Here is a 21512-nt window from a genome sequence, read left to right on the forward strand (position 1 = left end):
CTGGCAGGTGGGACTAGATTGGGTTGGGATATATGGTCAGCATGGACGGGTTGGACCGAAGGGTCTGTTTCCAGGCTGTACATCTCTATGAATCTATCTACGACTAATGCTGCTGGTTGGTGGTAGGGCGCAAGCAAAGCAAAGTTGGGACAATACATACCACCCTGCACCTGGCAGAAGACTGCTTTGCCTGAGAATCCTCATGGTCTCACTGTTTAACTCTCACTGTCAAGCAGGAGGAGATGAAGAGGTGATCTTTGTCAAAAATTAGATCAATACTTTACTGGATACACTTATGAATGGTGCTTTGGAAATTGCTCGAGAAGATGAATGCCAGGATAGAGGATCTTCAGGTGAGACAGATGGGGAAGGGGCAGCATGGTGGTTAGCACTGCTGCCTCACAGCACCAGGGACCCGGATTCGATTCCAGCCTCAGGTGACTGTGTGTGTGGAGTTTGCACATTCTCCCCGTGTCTGTGTAGGCTTCCTCCGGGTGCTCCGGTTTCCTCCCACAGTCCAAAAATGTGCACTTCAGTTGAACTGACCATGCTAAATTGCCTGTAATGTTAGGTGCATTAGTTAGGGATAAATATAGGGGAATGGGTCTGGGTGGGTTACTCTTTGGAGGGTCGGTGTGGACCTGTTGGGCCAAAGGGCCTGTTTCCACACTGTAGGGAATCTAATCCAAGTGGAAGAGGAGGAGGTGTCACAATATTGACCAGGGAATCAATTACAGCAATAAGGAGGGCTGACACCTGAGATGGTGCCTCAAGTGAAGCCAAATGGATAGAACTTAAAAACCAAAAGGAGCAATCACATAGCTGGGTATATGTTATTGGCCATCAACAGTCAAGAGAAATAGAAGAGCCGATATGGAGGCAAATTTCAGAAAAGTACCAAAGAAATAGAGTCGTCATAGCAGGAGCTGTCAACTTCCCCATCGTGAGCTGTAGTAGTCATAATGTGAAAGGTGAGAGGGAGCAGAAGCCTTAAACTACATCCAGGAGACCGTTTAAGCCAGTATATAAAAGATCCTACAAGACAGAGGGCTTTCCTGTATTAAAGTTAGCTAATGAAGCTGGGCAGATGGTTGAGTAATCAGTGGAGGAACATTTTTCACACAGTGATCTGAACTTTGTTAGGTTCAAGTTTATAGTCATACAGAAGGACACAAACAGGCCTGAAATCAGAGTTCTAAGCTAGGGAAGGCTGATTTTAATAAGATCAGGTGTGATTTGGCCATTGTGGGCTGGGAGCAGATATTTTGAGATAAATTGGTGTCAGAGCAGTGGGATGTATACAAGGAGGAAATAGGGAGAGTACAGGGTGAACATGTTATAATAAAGAAAAAGGGTGGGACCAACAATTCCAGCAAACTCTGAATATCAAGCGATACATAGAATTGAATAAAGAGAAAAAGGGAGGACTATAGCCAATAGCAAGGGGTAAAACAGCAAAAGCCCTCAAGGATTACAGAATGCGCAAGGGGAAACTTGAAATTAGGAGAGCAAGGGGATATAAAAGAATACAGGTAATTGAAAGTAAAATAGAGGAAAATCCAAAATTATTTTACATGTATATTAAAGTGTAAAATAATAATTAAGGAAAGAATGGGCTCTGTTTTTCATTTTTTATACACAAGTGCTCATACATACAAGTGAACAGTCTTTTTCTCTCCATCAACAAACTGTCATTGCCATTCTGCCAGTTGGAGCTAGCTGCAGTGAAGACAATAAACATAGCGTCACCCCACCCCTCTGTGTCTCCTTGGTGAATGTTGTTCTGCTAATTCTCCCTCAGGAGGCTGCATGGCAGCCACAGCAGGTTGCTGTTGTTACTGAGCTGATTGAGGCTCTTGGCTCTGGTGTTTCCTTCTTCTGTTCTTTCTCAGCAGCAGCAATACCACAAGAAAGGGTGGGCTGATATCTACAATTTCTGAGGGAAGTTCAGAGAAATCGTACAATGAGACTTCACATTCTTAACAATCAAGCTGAACATTGTGCCCTGACACAGGATCGCATGGAGTTAGCCCAATCACGCCTCAACAAGGAGATTGGAGTTATGTGACCTTACCAAACACACAAAGGACAACCAAAGTGTCCCATGTTCCACTGGAATTAGGATTCCACCAATAAACCCCACTAAAGTGCACCCCTTAACCTCTCTTCCCTATCACTGCCTGTGTCCTCGCAGAGTTACATTTCTGTGTGAGGATTTGGCAGCTGGTACGTGTTTTCTTCCAGGACATGTTATACTTTGTCCTGGACAATTGGGAACGCTAACTGCTGTTTAAACGTTCCTTGTGACAGTCAGTCTTACTGAGTTTGAATCACAAAGTGACAATCAAAGGCCACAATGTAGTGCTCATTATTGCTTCAGGACATAATTTATGTGGATTCTTTGACTCGACCTGACTTCAAGATGCTGTAATTGCTTCAGCAGTTGAGGTAATGATTCATGCAATTGCCCCTTGCAATGTCTCAAGGTTATGTTCCAAATTCCGCCATGGAGAAAAACGTAAGTATTTTTCCTCCTACTTAGGATGCAGTCCCAGCCAGCATCTGAACCTATTGCATAGTTGATTTTCAGATCAAAATGGTGAAGTTCCAACTTTGTGTTTGCACAAATAGTTTGCAGGGTTTCCCTGTGACTAAAGAATTATTCCCATTCTTCATGTTCCAGTTTGATCACTGGAGCCTTGACAAATCTTTACCCTCCCCCTTTTCAGTTGAATCTCTTTGCATGATAATCAATGTATGACACCCTGAGCTCATGACTCTCTTGCTGACCCGACACCCTCTCAATGTGGAGCCCACTATAAAGGTCTCCTGCTTGAACCATCCTTTCAAAACAGCCCAGTCCCCTCTAACTTATTATCAGCTCCTACCGCAATATCCGATTATCTCCAATAATTGTCATCATTCCCTGAATGACTCAGTACAATGAGGCCTGTTCACTGACTGGAGTTCCTGGATTTCCACACAATGCAATGGACTAGCCCCTCTTAAGCTTTGAGCAACCCAACTCCCATGACTGCCCATGGCTCACCCAAGACTGGCTTTAGAGGAAAACTGTAACTGACCACCGCTCAGCACCCCTCTCTGCTCTCCCCCCAACCCAGATTGATCTCTTCACATCACTATAACTGACCTACATGTAACCCTCTGATTGTTTCCACTTGTCCTCAAAGACTGACTATTTTCCAATCTCAGCACTGCTGGAGCACGGATTCCAGACATTTGTAAGCCCTGGATCAGATTCAGGCTAGTCCTGGACTGACTGAAGTCCCTTTTGTCCACCAACCACTCCTCCCATTTGACTTTCACACATCGCCATTTTCTTCAAGCAGTGTACTCTCCACATAAGCTGCTGGCACATGCTGCAGCTCTGACATTGACCTGGTACAGAACTAAACAGTGAAATGTTCCTCATCACCGACTGAAACATTTACTACCTGATGTTCCCCAGGGCCACTTGTTGCCTGCTTCTCCTTCTGCACCAGCAAGCAAGACAAACCAGATAAAACTGCCTCTAGATTAGAATTAGAGGCGTTATGCACAAAAAAAACAAAAACAAACGGTGGCACAGTGGTTAGCACTGCTGCCTCACAGCGCCTGAAGACCCGGGTTCAATTCCCGACTCAGGCGACTGACTGTGTGGAGTTTGCACGTTCTCCCCGTGTCTGCGTGGGTTTCCTCCGGGTGCTCCGGTTTCCTCCCACAGTCCAAAGATGTGCGGGTCAGGTGAATTGGCCATGCTAAATTGCCCGTAGTGTTAGGTAAGGGGTAATGTAGGGGTATGGGTGGGTTTCGCTTCGGCGGGTCGGTGTGGACTTGTTGGGCCGAAGGGCCTGTTTCCACACTGTAAGTCTAATCTAATCTAAAAAAACTAAGATGCAGTAGATAACTGGCTCCATGTCAGCATTATAAATCAAGCAGATACACCCAACGCCTGACTGTCCTTCATTAAAAACAATCTGCTTATGGGCATGCAGATCCTGACTCTCTCTCAGCTCCACAGAACATGCATGACATCTTTAAGTCATGCCTGAGTAAGCCCAAGAACAAGCATGATGATGTCGTGATGCCAGTGCTTTGCTGATGCTGAGTTAAGTGGTTGAAGGGTCTACAAGTAACGTGCCCAGTGAACACTGAGGCACCCTCTGCAGATAGAGCAGTGAAGCAAGATGACTGGCACAGCCATCCCACCATTTGTGACACAAGTCCACAGGTACCAGCTTTGTTCTACCTCTTGGGGTTTTGAGCCATCTAATTTCTTGATTGTGAAGAGGACAATTGAAAGCAAGTTGTTGACATTATGAGCTGAGCAGTTAATGAGCTGCAGCTGCATGCAAATAGGATCCTCGACAGCCAACAGCAGTGTTTTAAACTGGCTATCTAAAATTTGAGGAATTAACTGCAAAATGTTTTGATTACTAATGGAAAGAATCTAATTTTTTTGAATCTCGCCCAATTAAGCCATTTCACATGCTAGTATTCTTATACCTTGGAGAGGAGAACATTTTACTGGCACAGCAACCAGTTGAACTCAGAGCAAGGTTTCAACCCCAATACCCAATCCAGTTCTGAAGGAGAGTCACACCGTACTCAAACATTAATTCTGTTTCTCTGTCCACTGATCATTCGAGAATCATTGAACCCCTACAGTGAGGAGGCAGGCTCTCCAAACCCTCCCAGAGCCACCACATAACCCCCACCCCCCCATCCCCCAATGCCTGTAACCCTGCTTTTCCAATGGCTAATCCACCTAATCCACACAACCCTGAACACAATTAAGCATGATCAATCCACCTAACCTGTGCATCCTTGGACTGTGGGATGAAATCAGAGCACGTGGAGGAAACCCATGCAGACACAGGGACAATGTGTAAACTCCACACAGGCACGAGCCCAAAAGTGGAATTGAACTCAGGCCACTGATACTGTGAGGCAGCAGTGCTAATCACTGAGCCACCATGCTGCCTCTAAGACAAAGCCTGAGTTTCTCCAGCATTGTCTGTGTTTGATCAAATCCAGTACCAGAATCATTTACAATTTGCTTGGCTTTGCCCGATCTCACTGCCACTGAATTTTAATTCATGATCTTAGTTCAGACAGGGCATCCAACAATTTCCTTGCCCAGCTACTGACATTCACTCTCCATTAAAACCAATTTCTCTATGTCATAGCCTCCACATGAACCCATTTTACATCTTGTTTACATTTACACTAATTTAACCTAGCTTTTCTTCCTTCATCACATTTGCACTTAAAATCCTTCCATATATCCAAATATTCCTTCAAAGTCACACCCCACACTGTACCTGTGTCATGCAACTACTACTGTCTCTGTGGTTTTCTCTGGTCTCAATTACATTTCCACTCTCGCCATTTCATTATTGGTGACAGTGCCTTCAGTCAGATGCTTTATTCTCTGCATCTGTTCCCTTTACCTCTTGTACAGCTGCGATCCACTTTCAATCATTTAAAGCCAACTTAAGGTTCATCATCTTCATCAAGTCTTTGATCACCCATCTTAACTTCCCAATAAAAAAAATCACCATCTATTCCTTTCTTCTCCTGGGAAGCACATCCTGCTTTGTATAAGTGCAACTGAATTTATCCTTTGATGATGTAACTCATTCAAAAGTTTTCACAAACAATTTAAAAAGAAATGCTTGACACCAAGGCAATATGACAAAAGTGATATCGTGCAAGAGATCAACAAGTTAAAAAAGACTGGGAGAAAGCAAATCTTAGCAGGACTTGTACACTTAATGGTAAGATCCTCGGGAGTGTTTTTGAACAAAAAGACCTTGGAATGCAGGATCATATTTCCTTGATAGTAGAGTCGCAGGTAGATAGGATAGCGAAGAAGGCATTTGCTATGCTTTCCTTTATTGGTCAGTGTATTGAGTACAGGAGTTGGGAGGTCATGTTGCGGTTGTACAGGACATTGGTTAGGCCACTTTTGGAATATTGTGTGTAATTCTGGTCTCCTTCCTATCAGAAGAAAGTTGTGAAACTTGAAAGGGCTCAGAAATGATTTGCAAGGATGTTGCCAGGGTTGGAGAATTTGAGCTATAAGGAGAGGTTAAATAGGCTGGGACTGTTTTCCCTGGAACGTTAGAAGCTGAGGGGTGACCTTATGGAGTTTTATAAAATCATGAGGGGCATGGATAAGGTAAATAGACATGTTTTTTCCCGTGGAGTGAGGGAGTCCAGAACTAAAGGGCATAGGTTTATTGTGAGAGGGGAAAGATATAAAAGAGACCTAAGGGGCAACTTTTTAACACAGAGGATGTGTGTGTGTGGAATAGGCTGCCAGAAGAAGTGGTGAAGACTAGTAGCATTGCATGGGATATCTAGTCGGCATGAACGAGTTGGACCAAAGGGTCTGTTTCTGTGCTGTACATCTCTTTCACTCTCTAAGTGAAAGTAACTCTCGAAGTGATGGAAGTCACCTTAAAATTGATTGGGCCGAAGGGCTTGTTCCCACACTGTAGGGAATCTAATCTAATCTAATCTGGTGCCTTACATCGTCTGATGGGTGACCAATCTCAGGAAATCCAGTCCTCAGGAGAAAGGAAGGAAGGAAGAAGTGAAGGAAAAGCATGAAATTGCTACACAACCCCAATCACAATTCCACACTGCACAAAGTTCACCATATCAGTTCTTTTGAGTGGAGTATGGTTTCACTAGTCAGAATCTGGACTGATGTTCCTCTTTCCATCTCTCCATTCTTGCCGAGAAATATTGAAGATTTGTAGGGACCCCAATCAGCTACTGGATTCTGGATTAGTGGTGCTGGAAAAGCACAGCTGTTCAGGCAGCATCCGAGGAGCAGGAAACTTGACGTTTCGGGCAAAATCCCTTCATCAGGAATACTGGCAGAGTGCGTGAAGGGTGGAGAGATAAATGAGAGGAGGTTGGAAGAAGGGAAAATGTAGCACGGAGTACAATAGGTGAGTGGGGGTGGGAATAGAGGTGATAGGTCAGGGGGGAGGGTGTGGGGGAAGTTAGCAAAGAGTACAATGGGTAGATAGGGGTGGGATGAAGGTGATAGGTCAGAGAGGAGGGTGGAGTGGATAGGTGGGAAGGAAGATAGGCAGGTAGGACAAGTCATGGGGACAGTGCTGAGCTGGAAGTTTGGAACTGGGGTGAGGTGGGAGAAGGGGAAATGAGGAAACTGTTCAAGTCCACATTGATGCCCTGGGGTTGAAGTATTCCAAGGCGGAAGATGAGGCGTTCTTCCTCCAGGCGCGGGTGGTGAGGGAGCGGCGGTGAAGAAGGCCAGGGTCTCCATGTCCTTGGAAGAGTGGGAGGGGGAGTTGAAATGTTGGGCCACGGGGCGGTGTGGTTGATTGGTGCGGGTGTCTCAGAGATGTTCCCTAAGGCACTCTGCTAGGAGGCGTCCAGACTCCCCAGTGTAGAGGAGACCGCATCGGGAGCAACGGATACAATAAATGATATTGGTGGATGTGCAGGTAAAACTTTGATGGATGTGGAAGGCTCCTTTAGGGCCTTGGGTGGAGGTGAGGGAGGAGGTGTGGGAGCAGGTTTTACAGTTCCTGCAGTGGCAGGGGAAGGTGCCAGGATGGGAGGGTGGATTGTAGGAGGGCGCGGACCTGACCAGGTAGTCACGGAGGGAACAGCGTTTACGGAAGGCGGAAAGGGGTGGGGAGGGAAACATATCCCTGGTGTTGGGGTCTGTTTGGCGGTGGCGGAAATGTCGGCGGATGATTTGATTTATGCGAAGGTTGGTAGGGTGGAAGGTGAGCACCAGGGGGGTTCTGTCCTTGTTACGGTTGGAGGGGTGGGGTCTGAGGGCGGAGGCGCCGGATGTGGACAAGATGCGTTGGAGGGCATCTTTAACCACGTAAGAAGGGAAATTGTGGTCTCTAAAGAAGGAGGCCATCTGGTGTGTTCTGTGGTGGAACCGGTCCTCCTGGGAGCAGATACGGCAGAGGCGGAGGAATTGGGAATACGGGATGGCATTTTTGCAGGAGATAGGGTGGGAAGAGGTGTAATCCAGGTAGCTGTGGGAGTCGGTGAGTTTGTAAAAAATGTTGGGTGTCAAGCCGGTCGTCATTAATGGAGATGGAGAGGTCCAGCAAGGGTAGGGAGGTGTCAGAGATGATCCAGGTAAATTTAAGGTCAGGGTGGAATGTGTTGATGAAGTTGATGAATTGCTCAACCTCCTCGCGGGAGCACGAGGTGGCGCCGATGCAGTCATCAACGTAGCGGAGGAAGAGGTGGGGAGTGGTGCCGGTGTAATTATGGAAGGTGGACTGTTCTACGTAGCCAAGAAAGAGACAGGCATAGCTGGGGTCCATACGTGTGCCCATGGCTATCAATTTGTTCTGGAGGAAGTGGGAGGATTCAAAGGAGAAACTGTTGAGGGTGAAGACCAGTTCGGCCAGACGAATGAGAATGTCGGTGGAAGGGTACTGTTGGGGATGTCGGGAGAGGAAGAAACGGAGGGCTTGGAGGCCCTGGTCATGGTGGATGGAGGTGTAGAGGGACTGGATATCCATGGTGAAGATGAGGCGTTGGGGGCCGGGGAAATGGAAGTCTTGGAGGAGGTGGAGCGCGTGAGTGGTGTCTCGAATGTATGTGGGGAGTTCCTGGACTAGGAGGATAGGACAATCGAGTTAGGTAGAAATGAGTTCAGTGGGGCAAGAGCATGCTGAGACAATGGGTCGACCAGGGTGGTCAGGCTTGTGGATCTTAGGAAGGAGGTAGAACCAGGCAGTGCGGGGTTCCTGGACTATGAGGTTAGAAGCTGTGGGTGGGAGATCTCCTCCAGCACCACCAATCCAGAATCTGGTTTCCAGCATCTGGAGTCACTGCCTTTTCCCCAATCAGCTAATCTGGGTTGGAAAATGTAGTTGTCGATTTTAGTACAATTTCTCCTCCAACATCAGAGGTGCAAATAATACAATCTTCTGCCAGGAATGTCAAGGCCCCATTGTGTGGCTGAGACACAATAAGGATGTCCAAACTCTGTCACAGCAATAGACCCTACACTTAGAAACCACGGAGGTACAGCTTTCCCAGTGCTCCTGCTAAATTTGACAGTCAGACAAACTCGTAAACACTTTGCATGTGTCATCTGGATGCAGAGGGCCAGATTGAATGGGTAGGTTGGTTCTGGAGAGGGATTGGGAGGGTCAGCTATTGAGGCAATAAACAAAATCACAGAGCATTAATAAATAGGTAAGCTTGGTGAGTCAGAAGGAGGTATTCCTACTCCTCCTGGTTGGCAAACAAAACTGGGACAGATACCTGGTGAATGCTGGTCTTAGTGTTAACCACTGAGCCACTGCGGGGCAGCACTGTGGCTCAGTAGTTAGCACTGCTGCCTCACAGCACCACAGTCCCAGGTTCAATTCCAGCTTCGGGTGACTGTCTGTGTGGAGTTTGCACATTCTACCAGTGTCTGCATGGGTTTTCTCCAGGTGCTCCAGGTTCCTCCCACAGTCCAAAGATGTCCAGGTCAGGTGAATTGGCCATGCTAAATTGCCCATAGTGTTAGGGCTTGGGTGCGTTACTCTTTGGAGGGTCGGTGTGGACTGGTTGGGCTGAAGGGCTAGAGAATCTAATCTAATGCCTCACATCGTCTGATGGGTGACCAATCTCAGGAAATCCAGTCCACAGGACTGATGATACAGGTATGAAAGCTGATAATCTTGTTGAATTGGAAACATTTAGCCTCATCAAAACACACCAACTTGCTGAGAGCAAGTTAGTTGTCATCAACCACCATCACTCCCGCTGCTCCCCTCCCCCCCCCCCCCACCCCCACCCCCCAATCCATTCAATCCATATCCATTAAATTAGAACTGGCTGCGTTAGAAGTAGGTTGGAATCAGAATTCATATTTTAAATGCTCCAAAACCACAAACCCACAGATTCCCCTCCCCTCCCCATCCTCTTGGTGTGTTAAAATCATACCCATTATGTCATCACTGGAGAACATTTCATGTGAGAATAATCACCCTAATACATGCTGTGAGCGAATCACTTCAGCACCAAATTCACAGTTTTGCTAAGGCCTTGTATCCATTCAGAACAGTGGGTATAACATTGACCAATATATCTAAAAACTGCACAATACCTTGGGTTCTGTTTCATATGTGTTAAAGAGATGAGGATCCTCAGAAGTCGACTGAAGAAAGGTTCTACCTGAAGAATTCATACATGGATATTGGTTTGAGAAATCGAGATGAGATGGACCTGGAATGTGAACTGAAGAGGTTTTAATGTTGCTCTTGTTAGTCAAGTCCATGGCCTTTTCTGAACTGTCTTTGGGCCAAAAGGTGGAGTGTGGTAATGTTGCTTTCTCTGTAGGCTGCATGTATAAATGCGGAATATAGTCAGGAGAACTTGGCTCAAAAGACAACTGGCCACAACTGAAATGTTGGCCACAAATCCGAGAATACATTGTTGGAGTCCAACCTTCTCTTGTAAGTTGGATTGCTTTTGTTATGGCTGCAGTATGACTTCCTTTTTTTCTAATGACTGTGAACCACCGAATATGAGTGTCTTTGCCCCGACGACTTCGACATCCAGCAACACTGCAACAATCTCCATGACTGTTTGAACGTGAAGTGGATTTTTGAACAATGACAGATTTTGGATCAATGCCAAGTCTTTGACACAGAACTCTTTGAAAGTACACCCTTGTTCCTGAAACAGGGAGTCCATATTGTTTACAGAGCTCTCGAAGTTTGGCTTTTGGGCCTTCCTTAATCTGCTGAATGGTCACCGCTATTTCCTCTGAGGTATTTATGTTAGCCATCATAAACTGCTGAAAAGGCAAAGAATTAACATCGTTAACATGCCTGCACTGAAGTGAAAAGTCTTAATGATCAACGTCCTCCTGTTCTGTAATAATCATGCTACGGCCTGAATACTAAAAGATACAACTCAGCAACATCATTTCTGTGAAATGGAGTGGAGTGAAGAACCTGCTGGTTCAGAATCTGCAGTTTAATTGGCTAGGGATGCATCTAGTTGGCCTCCATCCAATTCAGTTTAGGCATTGATTTCACAGCTAGTGCAGTTTGGATCAGCAGAGTACTGGTGATTGTTTGCAAAAGGGATAATAATCACAGCGTTTTTGGCATGAACTGAAAGCGAGATTTGTTATACTTTTTACTGGCGTGCCATCTTTGAAATGTACAAAGATAACTGAAACACATTATTTATTCAATAGAGTTCAAAGTTAAAAAAAACGACAGCTTACATATAACTATCGAGGCATACTAAGACCTATTATGAAGTTTATTGTTAATTTGTAAGCAATGTTAGATTAAGTTTCTTATTGCTGGTTAATAAAAGTTGTCAAAATTGTTTAAAAGATATTATAGGTTTTGAATTAATTTTAAATTATAGTCTAGGGCAGAATCACTTCGGTATTAAATGACAATGCTAATCAAGGTCAGTGAAAATACTGTGGGCTAGAAATGTGTTTGTTTCCCAATACAGCACATGGGGATTGTGATGCATGATTATCCTACAACCATTCAAATTAATATAGGCAACACACAAAATCTACACTGCCTGAAAATTATTATGCTGGTCTTGTGCAGTCCAGCACCAAACAGGGCATTGTGGGAAGTGGGAAGAGATTGCGAGTCCCCTAGGAGAAATATGTGTTTTATCTATAACCATGGATGAGATGCTGGAGGACTGAAGAGTGGCTAATATTGTGCCTTTATTTAAGAAAGGCTATAAGGAGAAGCCTGGGAAATATCGACCTGTGAGTCTGACATTGCTGGTGTATAAGTTGTTGGAGGTGATTCTGAAAGATATGTTTTAATGCATTTGGAGAGGCATGGAATGATTAGGGATTGTCAGCCTTTTTGTGAAAGAAGTTGTGTCTCACAAACTTGATTGAGCTTTTTGAGTAAGTAACCAACAGATCAATGAGTAAAGAGCAGTAGACGTTATTTATTTGGACTGTAGAAAAAGTCTTTGGTAAGCTTCCGCATGGAAGACAAATTAGTAAAGTTAGATCACATGGGATTCAGGATGAGCTTGCCAACTGGATACAAAATTGGCTTGACAGTAGAAACAGATGGTGGCGATGGAGGGCTGTTTTTCAGACTGGAGGCGTGTGACCAGCAGTGTTCCACAGGGATCAGTACTGGGTGCACAGTTGTTTGTAATTTATGTAAATGACTTGGATGAAATTATTGGAAGCATGATTAGAAAGTTTGTGGATGACACCAAAATTGGTGGCATGGATGACTGTGAAGAAGGTTATCTAAGCTTAAAAAGAAACCATGATCAATTAGGTCAATGGGCTGAGGAGTGGCAGATGAAGTTTAATTTGGACAAATGCAAGGTATTGCATTATGATAAAACAAACACACAGGACTTACACAATAATTGGCAGGGCCCTGGGTTGATTCTGTTTTAGAACAGTAAGACCCAGGGTTCAGATATATCATTAGTTGAAATTTGTGTCACAGGTAGACAGGGTGTTTAGAAGGTGTTTAACATGCTTGCCCTCTTTGCTCAGACCTTCAAGTATAGGAGTTGGGATATCATGTTGAAGTTGTACAGGATGTTGGGGAGGCCTCTTCTGGAATACTGTGTATAGTTCTGGTTACCATGCTACAGGACACATATTATTAAACTGGGGAGAGGTCATAAAAACTTTATGAGGATTTTGCCAGGAAGGGAGTGTTTGAGTTATAAAAGTAGGCTGGAACTTTTTCACTGAGGCATAGGAGGTTGAGGGTTGACCTTAGGTAATACATCCTCAGTAATAGGGAAAGGACTTGAACTGGTGTAGTGTCTGTCATCCCTCTTTTCATGTGTGGTCACTCTTGCAATACATAGAATATCAGCAGCAATATGCACACAGCAAACAACCTTTATTTTTATCAATTCTTGTGACTATTATTTATTTCCTATTTCAAATTCTCCATAGAGGTGGTGTCGATGAGCCTCCTCCAGCTTAGTGATTTACAAAGCCATTTAAAGTTCAATCACAATAGAGTGGGCCTAGAGTTACATGTCGGCCAGAGCCAGAAATGATAACAGACTTCCTCCATTAATCAGCCACATGGATTTTACAATAGCCTAGTCGGATTACAAATCGGTATGAATGCATCTTTTAGTTTATTCCAGGTTTTATTAATTAGTGGAATTTCAGTTTCTCAAGCGGCTATATGGTGAGATTTAAAGTTATGTGACTGGAGGTTAAATTCAATAGGTTACTAGTCTATTAACATTACCATTATGTCATCAACCCAGACTCCCACAAACAGCAATGAGACAAACGGTAAGCAGGTAAGCTCTTTTTTTATGGCATTAGGTAGAGAACCATGAGAAGCTGTGCATGAATTCAAAATTATTGGCTTAGAGTTTCAAACGACCACATGAGGACCCTTCTGAATCCCAATCATAGCAGATTCTGAAGGAATTGCCAGGAATTGAAGATTCCACTGGCAATTCCTCTAATACTGGAACCCTCCAAAAGCCTGTATTTAAATTAGAGATTTAAATTAAATGACATTAAGTTAATAATTGCTCAGGAAAAGTTAAACCATTAAACACATAGTCTAAGTCTGGAGTAACTATTCAACCGAACCCCTTACTTACCACACACACAACCAACGACACTTCCTCCAGATCACTTACACACCCAGTCCCTGAACTGATACCCCATTCTACGCACCAGGAGCCACCATCCCTGTTCTGGACCTGGCAACCCCAAACCCTACCCTGGATACGGCACCGCTGTCCACTCTTTATTGTGGTACCTACACTCCCCATTCTCTGACATTTCCGATATCTCTCACCCACCCAGACCTACCCTAAAAGCTCCCAGGAACCTTGCTATCTTACACCCTATTCACCTGGCACCCTATCTTCTACAGGATTGGTGCCAACTCCAGCCTTGAGGTGAAGCCCATCACGGACATGTCTGCTTTTTGTTTCTCTTTCTCTGCTTCAGAAGGACTGTAATGCTAAACTTTTAACTTTATTTCTTTATTTTTCAAATTTATACCCAAGATTTTGTACCTAGGCACCTTTGTACCTAAGAAAGCGCTCAAAATGCGACTTTGTATACTTTTCACTGCACTGGAGTATCCCAATGCTTGAGTACATGTGACAATGAAACCCTAGTTCTAATTCTAATAGAAGTTTATAAATCATGATAAGCATAGAAAAGGTCAATAGCAAAGGTGGAGGAGTTCAAAACTAGGGTCATATTTTAAAGTGAGAGGAGAAGGATTTAAAAAGGAATGAGGGACAACGCTTTTACATGGAGATTGGTTTGTGCGTGGAATAAACTTCCAGAGAAAGTGTGGATGCAGATACACTTACAACATTTAAAAGACATTTGGGTAAGTACATGAACAGGAAAGGTTTGGAAGAATATGGGCCAACACAAGCAGGAAGGACTAGTTTAGTTTGGGAACATGGTTCGTGTAAACTAGTTGAACTGAAGGGTCCATTTCCATGCTGTATTACTCTATGCTGCTGAGTGGATGCATGCCTCAGCTGGGAGCTCAAGTTGACTCGGACTAATACTACAAAGTCATTGCTTAACACTAGCCCACACTTGTTAGAAAATAGAAAATAGAAACATGAGTAAACCATTCAGCCTTCGAGCCTCCTGCACCATTCAATATGATCATTGGACGGGGTTTGAGTATAAGAGCTGGCAGGTCATATTAAAAGTGTACAAGACTTTGGTTCGGCCACATTTAGAATTCTGTGTACAGTTCTGGTCGCTATATTACCAAAAGGATGTGGACACTTTGGAGATGGTGCATTGAAGGTTTACAAGGTTGTTGCCTAGTATGGAAGGTGCTAGCTCTGAAGAGAGTTGAGAACGTCAGGATTGTTTTCATTAGAAAAATGGAGATTGAGGGGGGGACCTGACTGAGATCTACAAAATCATGAAGGGTATCGACAGGGTAGATAGAGATAAGGTTTTTCCCAGGCTGAGGGATTCAATAATGAGAGGACATGCATTCAAGGTAAGAGGTGAAAAGTTGAAGGGGGATCTACGTGGAAAGTACTTTACACAGAGGGTGGGAGGTGCCTGGAACATGTTGCCAGCAGAGGTAGTAGAGGCAGGCACAGTAGATTCATTTAAGGTGTGTATGGACAGATGCATGAGAAGGTGGGAAGTAGAGGGTTACAGATCCTTAGGAATTGGGCAATAGGTTTAAACAATGGATTTGGATTGGCTCAGGCTTGGAGAACCGAAAGGCCTGTAGCTGGGCTGTAAATTTTGTTTGGTTTTTTTTGTTTATCATGGCTGAAAGGAGAGGTGCACTTTGACTGAAGTTATTGCGGAAAGATTATGAGCAGGAAGTGGAGTTGAAATACAGACTCAAGGTTCTTTGGTCTGGAAGCCTTGGTATAAGAGGTGGAAAAGTGAAGAGAGGCCATCTTTCATCTGATGATCAGGAGACCCTCCAAACATAAACTGCAAAGGTCATGGAACAAATTAGTCACTGCAGCCAATGCCAGCAATCTCACTGCATGGACTCAAAGGCAATTCCACAAAATGTCGAATTATCTATCCTGAGTGGTCAAGGTCAATGGATGCAGCTTCATAAGCAATATATTTTAAAAAAAACCAGCACCCACGTTCCTTAATTCACAAATTTCACTTACTTACTGACAGTCCTTATCAAGGATGGCTCAAACACAGTATTCATCACCTTACCTCATCCTCATCCATATGACGCTGCTGAAAACTTCATTCCCACATTATATAGCTTCCATATTCTGCCAAAAATTCAATCATAACCGGCAAGTCACCCCAACACATTACACAACACTAACTGACACCTTTCCCTCTCTTGCAAGCCAGCAGTATCTATTGGCGTGCAGACAGGTCCAATGCATTTTCTCAGTCTCAAGGAGGAGACAGTGCTGTCAATTGTTGATATGGCCGTGACTGGGTCAGAGGCAGAACTGACAACCATGGAGGATGATGTTTCCAAATAATCCACCTCTGATATCCCACTAACCCTCTACCCCAGAGTCATGTCGGATTTTCAAGATGCAGGCTGTGAAAGAATAAACTTCTTAATTTTCCCACTTTTCCTCATTCCATCTTTAGCCTTATGTTTTCATTCTTTGAGGCAACTAAGAACTAGCACCCAGTCAAAAACTGTTATAGGAGCCTCAAGTGCAGAAGGTGTAGAAGGTAATGAAAAAGAAACTTTGTCACCTGATTTCACATTAACTCACAGCTTAGATACAGGCACCTTTTGAATTTGAGTGGGTAGCAAAGAAGTGGATCAACAGGGGTTGTCTCCAGGACAGATGGGTTACAGTTCAGGCAGGATTTGAACTGTATGGGTGACAATCTTTGCACAAAGCGCAGCTCCATGAGAATACTTGCAGACCCAAACATGATTCAGCATCTGGTGGCTGATGGCTCAGCTTCAGTTGAAACAGAAGCCATCAATATTTGGTGCTGCAGTAGACAATCAGAGTAGAGATTACATTGTCTCAACTTGAGGCCACTACAGCCATAGATACTGGTCTTCTTAGGCCGCATGAGTGCTTCAGTATTCTGTCCTCACTTTACTAAGATTGCTAAAGCACAACCCACACGACTGTAATAGATGTTCCCTGGTTCATTAACCTGTCTTTTTTTCTCTCAGGATGATAGCATTGTTTTACCAGAATTGCCACACTGTCAATGTTTTACCTGTCATCCATTATTGAGGCCATTGACACCCTTACCAAAATGGTGCAATCTTAACACAGGCCTTCAGGATCCAGAGCTGCCTGAGGTCATCTTGTACTACCCTCTGCAGTTTCAGTCACTGGAGGTCAGTAACCTTCTATCAGTCGTGCTGCTGTCAGTTGGGGAGGATAGCACAGGCTTGGCTTGGTATGACAGGCACTAAGTGAATACGAGTACCAGTTAAGTAAGATATTACTGCACTAACATATGATTGGGGCTTCACTGGGATTGATTATCTGAAAAGGATAATGCTGGAAAAAGGATTGAATTGTTCTATTTTTGCTATTGCTGATAAGATCTTTCTAAGCTGTATTATGCAATTTTTCCTTTTGTGTAATAAACTTTTGTTCATCTGTTAAAAGACATCGACTGCCTAGTATGAATATGTTCAGCGTTTTGCACCATAATTACCAACTGAAAGGTTAAACTTATGATTAGCCAAACCAAGTTTCACTCTTGGACTGACTTGTACAGAATTATCTTTATGTGGAGTCATAGCATTGTCAATCTCAAATGCAGCAATTTAGGGCAAATTGGGAAATGCAACATATATTATTGCCTGGAAGGATTCACAAAGCAATTCGTAATCGAACTCACATCATGACCACTGGCAGCAGCATCCTCAGTTTGCTATGATATTGTGGGTCTGCAGGTCCAAACTCTGTGAGCACCTCCTTTTTAAAGCCCAGGTTCTGCACTCACAATTATCTAAGTTGGAAGGAGGAAAAGTTCCTCTCGAAGATATTATGTCAATAAAGGCTCTTATTTAAGAGCACTTCTCTCCCCATTTATTCAGTATCTGCACATACCTCATCCTCCTTTTTGATGAATCTGCTCAAATTCCCTCTCACACTGCAACCCAAAACTGAGTTGCAGCTATGACATCTTTTACAAGGAGCAAGTAGTCTGGCTATAATTTGATTTGATTTACTGTACATGCGCCCAAGTACAGTGAAAAGCTTTGTTTTGCAAGTAGTACATGCAGATCATAACAAACAAGGACACAGACATCATAGAGTGACGCAAACAGGTTACACTGCACAGCAAAGCATTTCAACATTGTAACCTTGCATTGACAGTGATGAAAGTTGTGTGCTGGATCTGTTTGGACTTTAAAATGGTGACAAATTGGTGCAAGCTTTTTTAAAAATAACCTAGGAGCAGGCAGTCCTTCTAGAACAGTGACATAATTCAGTAAACATCAAACAGTAGGTATTCCTTGCGGTGTCTTATGATATCTGGAGTAAACATTGAATGGTATTAACTTGACTTCAGTTTAGAATCAAAGAGTGTTTTTGGTTTAAAAAAAACTCAGAGACTGAAAGCTTTTAGGATAGTTTGGAAGAGACCTTACTGGCAAGTATAGGCTCACTATGAGCAAGGAACTCTTTCAGGGTAATTAAGGGAATGAGTTACCTCAGAAGAAAGGTTTAGTTTGTGCAACATCCAGACCAGGTGTGTTTGGTTAGAAATGTTCAGGATATTAGAAGCTCGCAAATTCTTAGCGCTCAGTCTTGTATCTATTCATGTAAGAAGGCATCCCATTTTACAGGACAGAAACTGGAAGAGTCAGAGGTGTCGAACTTCAAGATTTGATATCGAACTATAGTTCTCTGGATTTGAATCGTTGTAAAGGGGTGTTGTAGATGACTAATTTGAAACAAGCTTGTTTTGCTAGGTATTTTAGGATTTTTATAGTTGTATTCTAAATCTAAATAGTTTGATTTTTATTTGGTTTCATATTTAATGTCAAAGAATTATATTCTATTATTGAAAAAAACTCAGTAGCCTTGGATGACCATGTTTCAATTTTCAGATGTAAAATAAATTAAAGTAACACAAAATTGGTCTATCAGGCTAACTGTCATTCTGGAATTTGACTTGTTCAGTGGAACTGTTAGCTTGGATCAGAACCCAACCAAAGACTTCTCTATTTTTAAAACATCTCCTGCCAAGATTGCCAATTTTAATCAAGATTTAAAACCAACCAGCACTTCTGCAAATAAAATTAAATCTAACAATAACTAATTGTTATTAACCATCGACTGGGAATGATCACTTTTAATCGTACTATGTAGGAGGCTCTGACTGCTAATGAGTGCGTATTTCACTGTACATCTTTAAGGGGGAATGCCAGCTGGAGCAGTAAAACGTGGCAGCACTGATGTCAAATCAGAGCGACATGGTGACTGGCATCACAATCTACACACTCTATATTTTCATAGAACACTCCTGCTACCCATGTTAACATCTTCAAGAAGATGGCATCTGGCAGGCATAGTCTATGCAAAGTTCAGAAATTATTTTGGTGCGAAAATGTCACTGGTAGTACCAGCACAATGGCAGATATGACATAAGTTTTGTGATCTATAAGTTTGACTAAGAACTTTGAAGTAATTATGGTACTTCCTTCAAGAAACCTGTTCACAGGCCAGGGCTAAGTTGCAGTAAAGCTGACAATCAAAAATCTCAAATTTCGGCAATATAATCAGTTTAAAAATATGCAAACAAGTAACAATTAATGGTATAAAAGCTGAACAAATTCAACACTTAGTAAGGAAAGAGGGCATGAAATATGAAAATAAAATTAGTAAAATAAAATTTAAAACACATTAAAATTGTAATCATATTCATAATTTTGACATTGCAGATGCTGAAGTGCGTATGCATTTCATCATTTACTACTTCAGTACCTTTGTTAAGATCCTGGCTATTGGTAATAGTGGACAAGTCAAATCCCATAATGAGATCTAGCTTGGTAACACATGGTTAATTTTAGTCATGAGTTAATGAGATGGTTAATTACGAAAACATATTTAGCCGAGGCTGAGAGTGTTGTTTAACGACCTAAGTTTAATACATAAAAGAAGAACAAAAAACAGCTTGTAGGCAGTTAGAAAGATATAAATGCAAATATCAAAGCAAAATTGCAACCTGTTTTTGAACACCATCAGTTGTGGTGACAAAATCTTCATCAAGAGAAATTCCACTCCTATTTCTACTGAAGTCCTTACTTAACTGACAATTTTACAGTTCCTTTTCCTTTAAACTGTTGAGGTTTTTATTTAACGATTCCTTGTGTCCACTGGCATGAAGCACTCACAATTCTGATGGCCAAACCTTTCTCAATCTTCACAATTTGAGGATTTCTATCCAAACTCTCCAGGTTTGGAAGTTCAGAGGCTGGAAACCAATTTTGCTGAGTCATTTGGCTCCTCTGAATGCAACTGAAAACAAAACCTGTTCTCTTCTGTACTGAACTCCAAGTTTTTCTAAACTAAAACTTTGAAACTTTTGATCTACAGACAAAACAAAACAAGTTGCCTAAGTATGTTTTACACCCATTAGTCTAAGCATTCATTCATTAATTAATATTACAGCGATTCTCTCAGAGATTCTGCTACAGTCATATGCTTTCTTGAAACTGATACATTTAGGTCACTGTTCAAATGGACTTCTGATACTTAAACTGAAAGACTCACAGAAGTGACCCAGATCCTTCTGCCTTTATTTTGCAATCCAAATCCAAACACAGATTATGTATTATACACTTGCATCACAACTTTTCTATCCTATACCTTATGAAATTGAATTTAGTCAAATCTGTGAATTGCCTTGACTGGTCTAGGTATGGTGAGAGTCAGCAGTTTTGAAAGTTGTTAAATTTCATGAGGGATTTCCTGAATTCAGTATAAATTTTATCGCTTCTTATTTATAGAGTTTTGAGGTTTGTGAACAAAGGCACTGTTGTTAATCCGGAGGGCCTTAAGATAGAAATCAGCTTCTCTGTTCTTTCAATCTGGGCAGTGTTCATATGTATGAGGTCAAGGTAGCATACAGACACAGTTTATTCAATTAGTGGATGGATGTAGTCAGCGCAGATTAACAACAGGGCACAGGAAACAGTGGCATATTGCTCATCACTGGTGCCCCACATTACTCTGCCACAGACTACAAATACTATATCCAAACAAGCTAACTTAAAAAACAAGTGTCACAACATGCTGGGGCAATATAAACAAATTCACAGCAGATGTCCAGTCCTCCGACCCAAGACATCCCACCCAAGAGTAGCCAGCCAATTTGATTACCTGGCAGCTCTAGCAGCACCAGAACTGAATAAGTTGGCACTGAAAGAAAAGACAATGGATCTTAGAAGAGGGAGGTCCTGGGCTTTAGGAGGGAATGAGATAAAGAAACCACAGGATTAGGGGTGGTGAAGGCCAGGAGGTAAGGTACTAAGGAGGTGAAAGGGGGTGCTGCTCCCAACGTACACACCAAACCCCCTGAAAATTACAGCGTCCCTTCCTGTATTTTAACCAACTACATTAAAGTTTTCAATCTCACCCTCTGAATAATATTATAACAGTCAGAATAATACTTGGTACAACTCAATTCCTGATGAAAAGCTTATGCCTGAAATGTCGGCTCTCCTGCTCCTCGGATGCTGCGTGACCAGTTGTGCTTTTCTAGCACCTCACTCTTCGACTCAACTCACTTGCAAACTTTCTTTTCCAAACATGGCACACAAGCTGTTGATTTCAGTACTTTCCTGTCCACCATCTTATGTCACCTGGTTTGGGGTGGGCAAGCAACCTCTCATACCTTCAATGCCTCACCCTCTGCCCCCACAGAAACATACCTACCTGAAATCCAGCCTGATGTTGCAAGGTAGAAGTAGAAAGTCTTGGTGATCAACCAGATATATGGGCAGACATTCATCTCAGAAAGTGACAGAATGCAAGGTTTTCCAAGGATTTGGTTCAACTGT

At 42.9% G+C, this 21512-nt stretch overlaps 1 protein-coding gene across 4 annotated transcripts in view; it reads right to left on the reverse strand.

Moving 5' to 3' along the window:
• The window catches only part of LOC132830119 (zinc finger MYM-type protein 4-like), a 203919-nt gene that overhangs the window by 177334 nt on the left and 5073 nt on the right, over nucleotides 1-21512 (reverse strand). For all 4 annotated transcript variants that reach the window (XM_060847614.1, XM_060847612.1, XM_060847613.1 and 1 more), the window contains exon 2: nucleotides 10121-10813. In XM_060847614.1, the coding sequence (XP_060703597.1) occupies nucleotides 10121-10807 (687 nt within the window). In that variant the 5' untranslated portion in view covers nucleotides 10808-10813. The remainder of the gene's footprint in view (nucleotides 1-10120; nucleotides 10814-21512) is intronic.

Source organism: Hemiscyllium ocellatum, chromosome 30 (genome assembly GCF_020745735.1).
Source record: "Hemiscyllium ocellatum isolate sHemOce1 chromosome 30, sHemOce1.pat.X.cur, whole genome shotgun sequence".
NCBI classification, from domain to species: Eukaryota; Metazoa; Chordata; class Chondrichthyes; order Orectolobiformes; family Hemiscylliidae; genus Hemiscyllium; species Hemiscyllium ocellatum.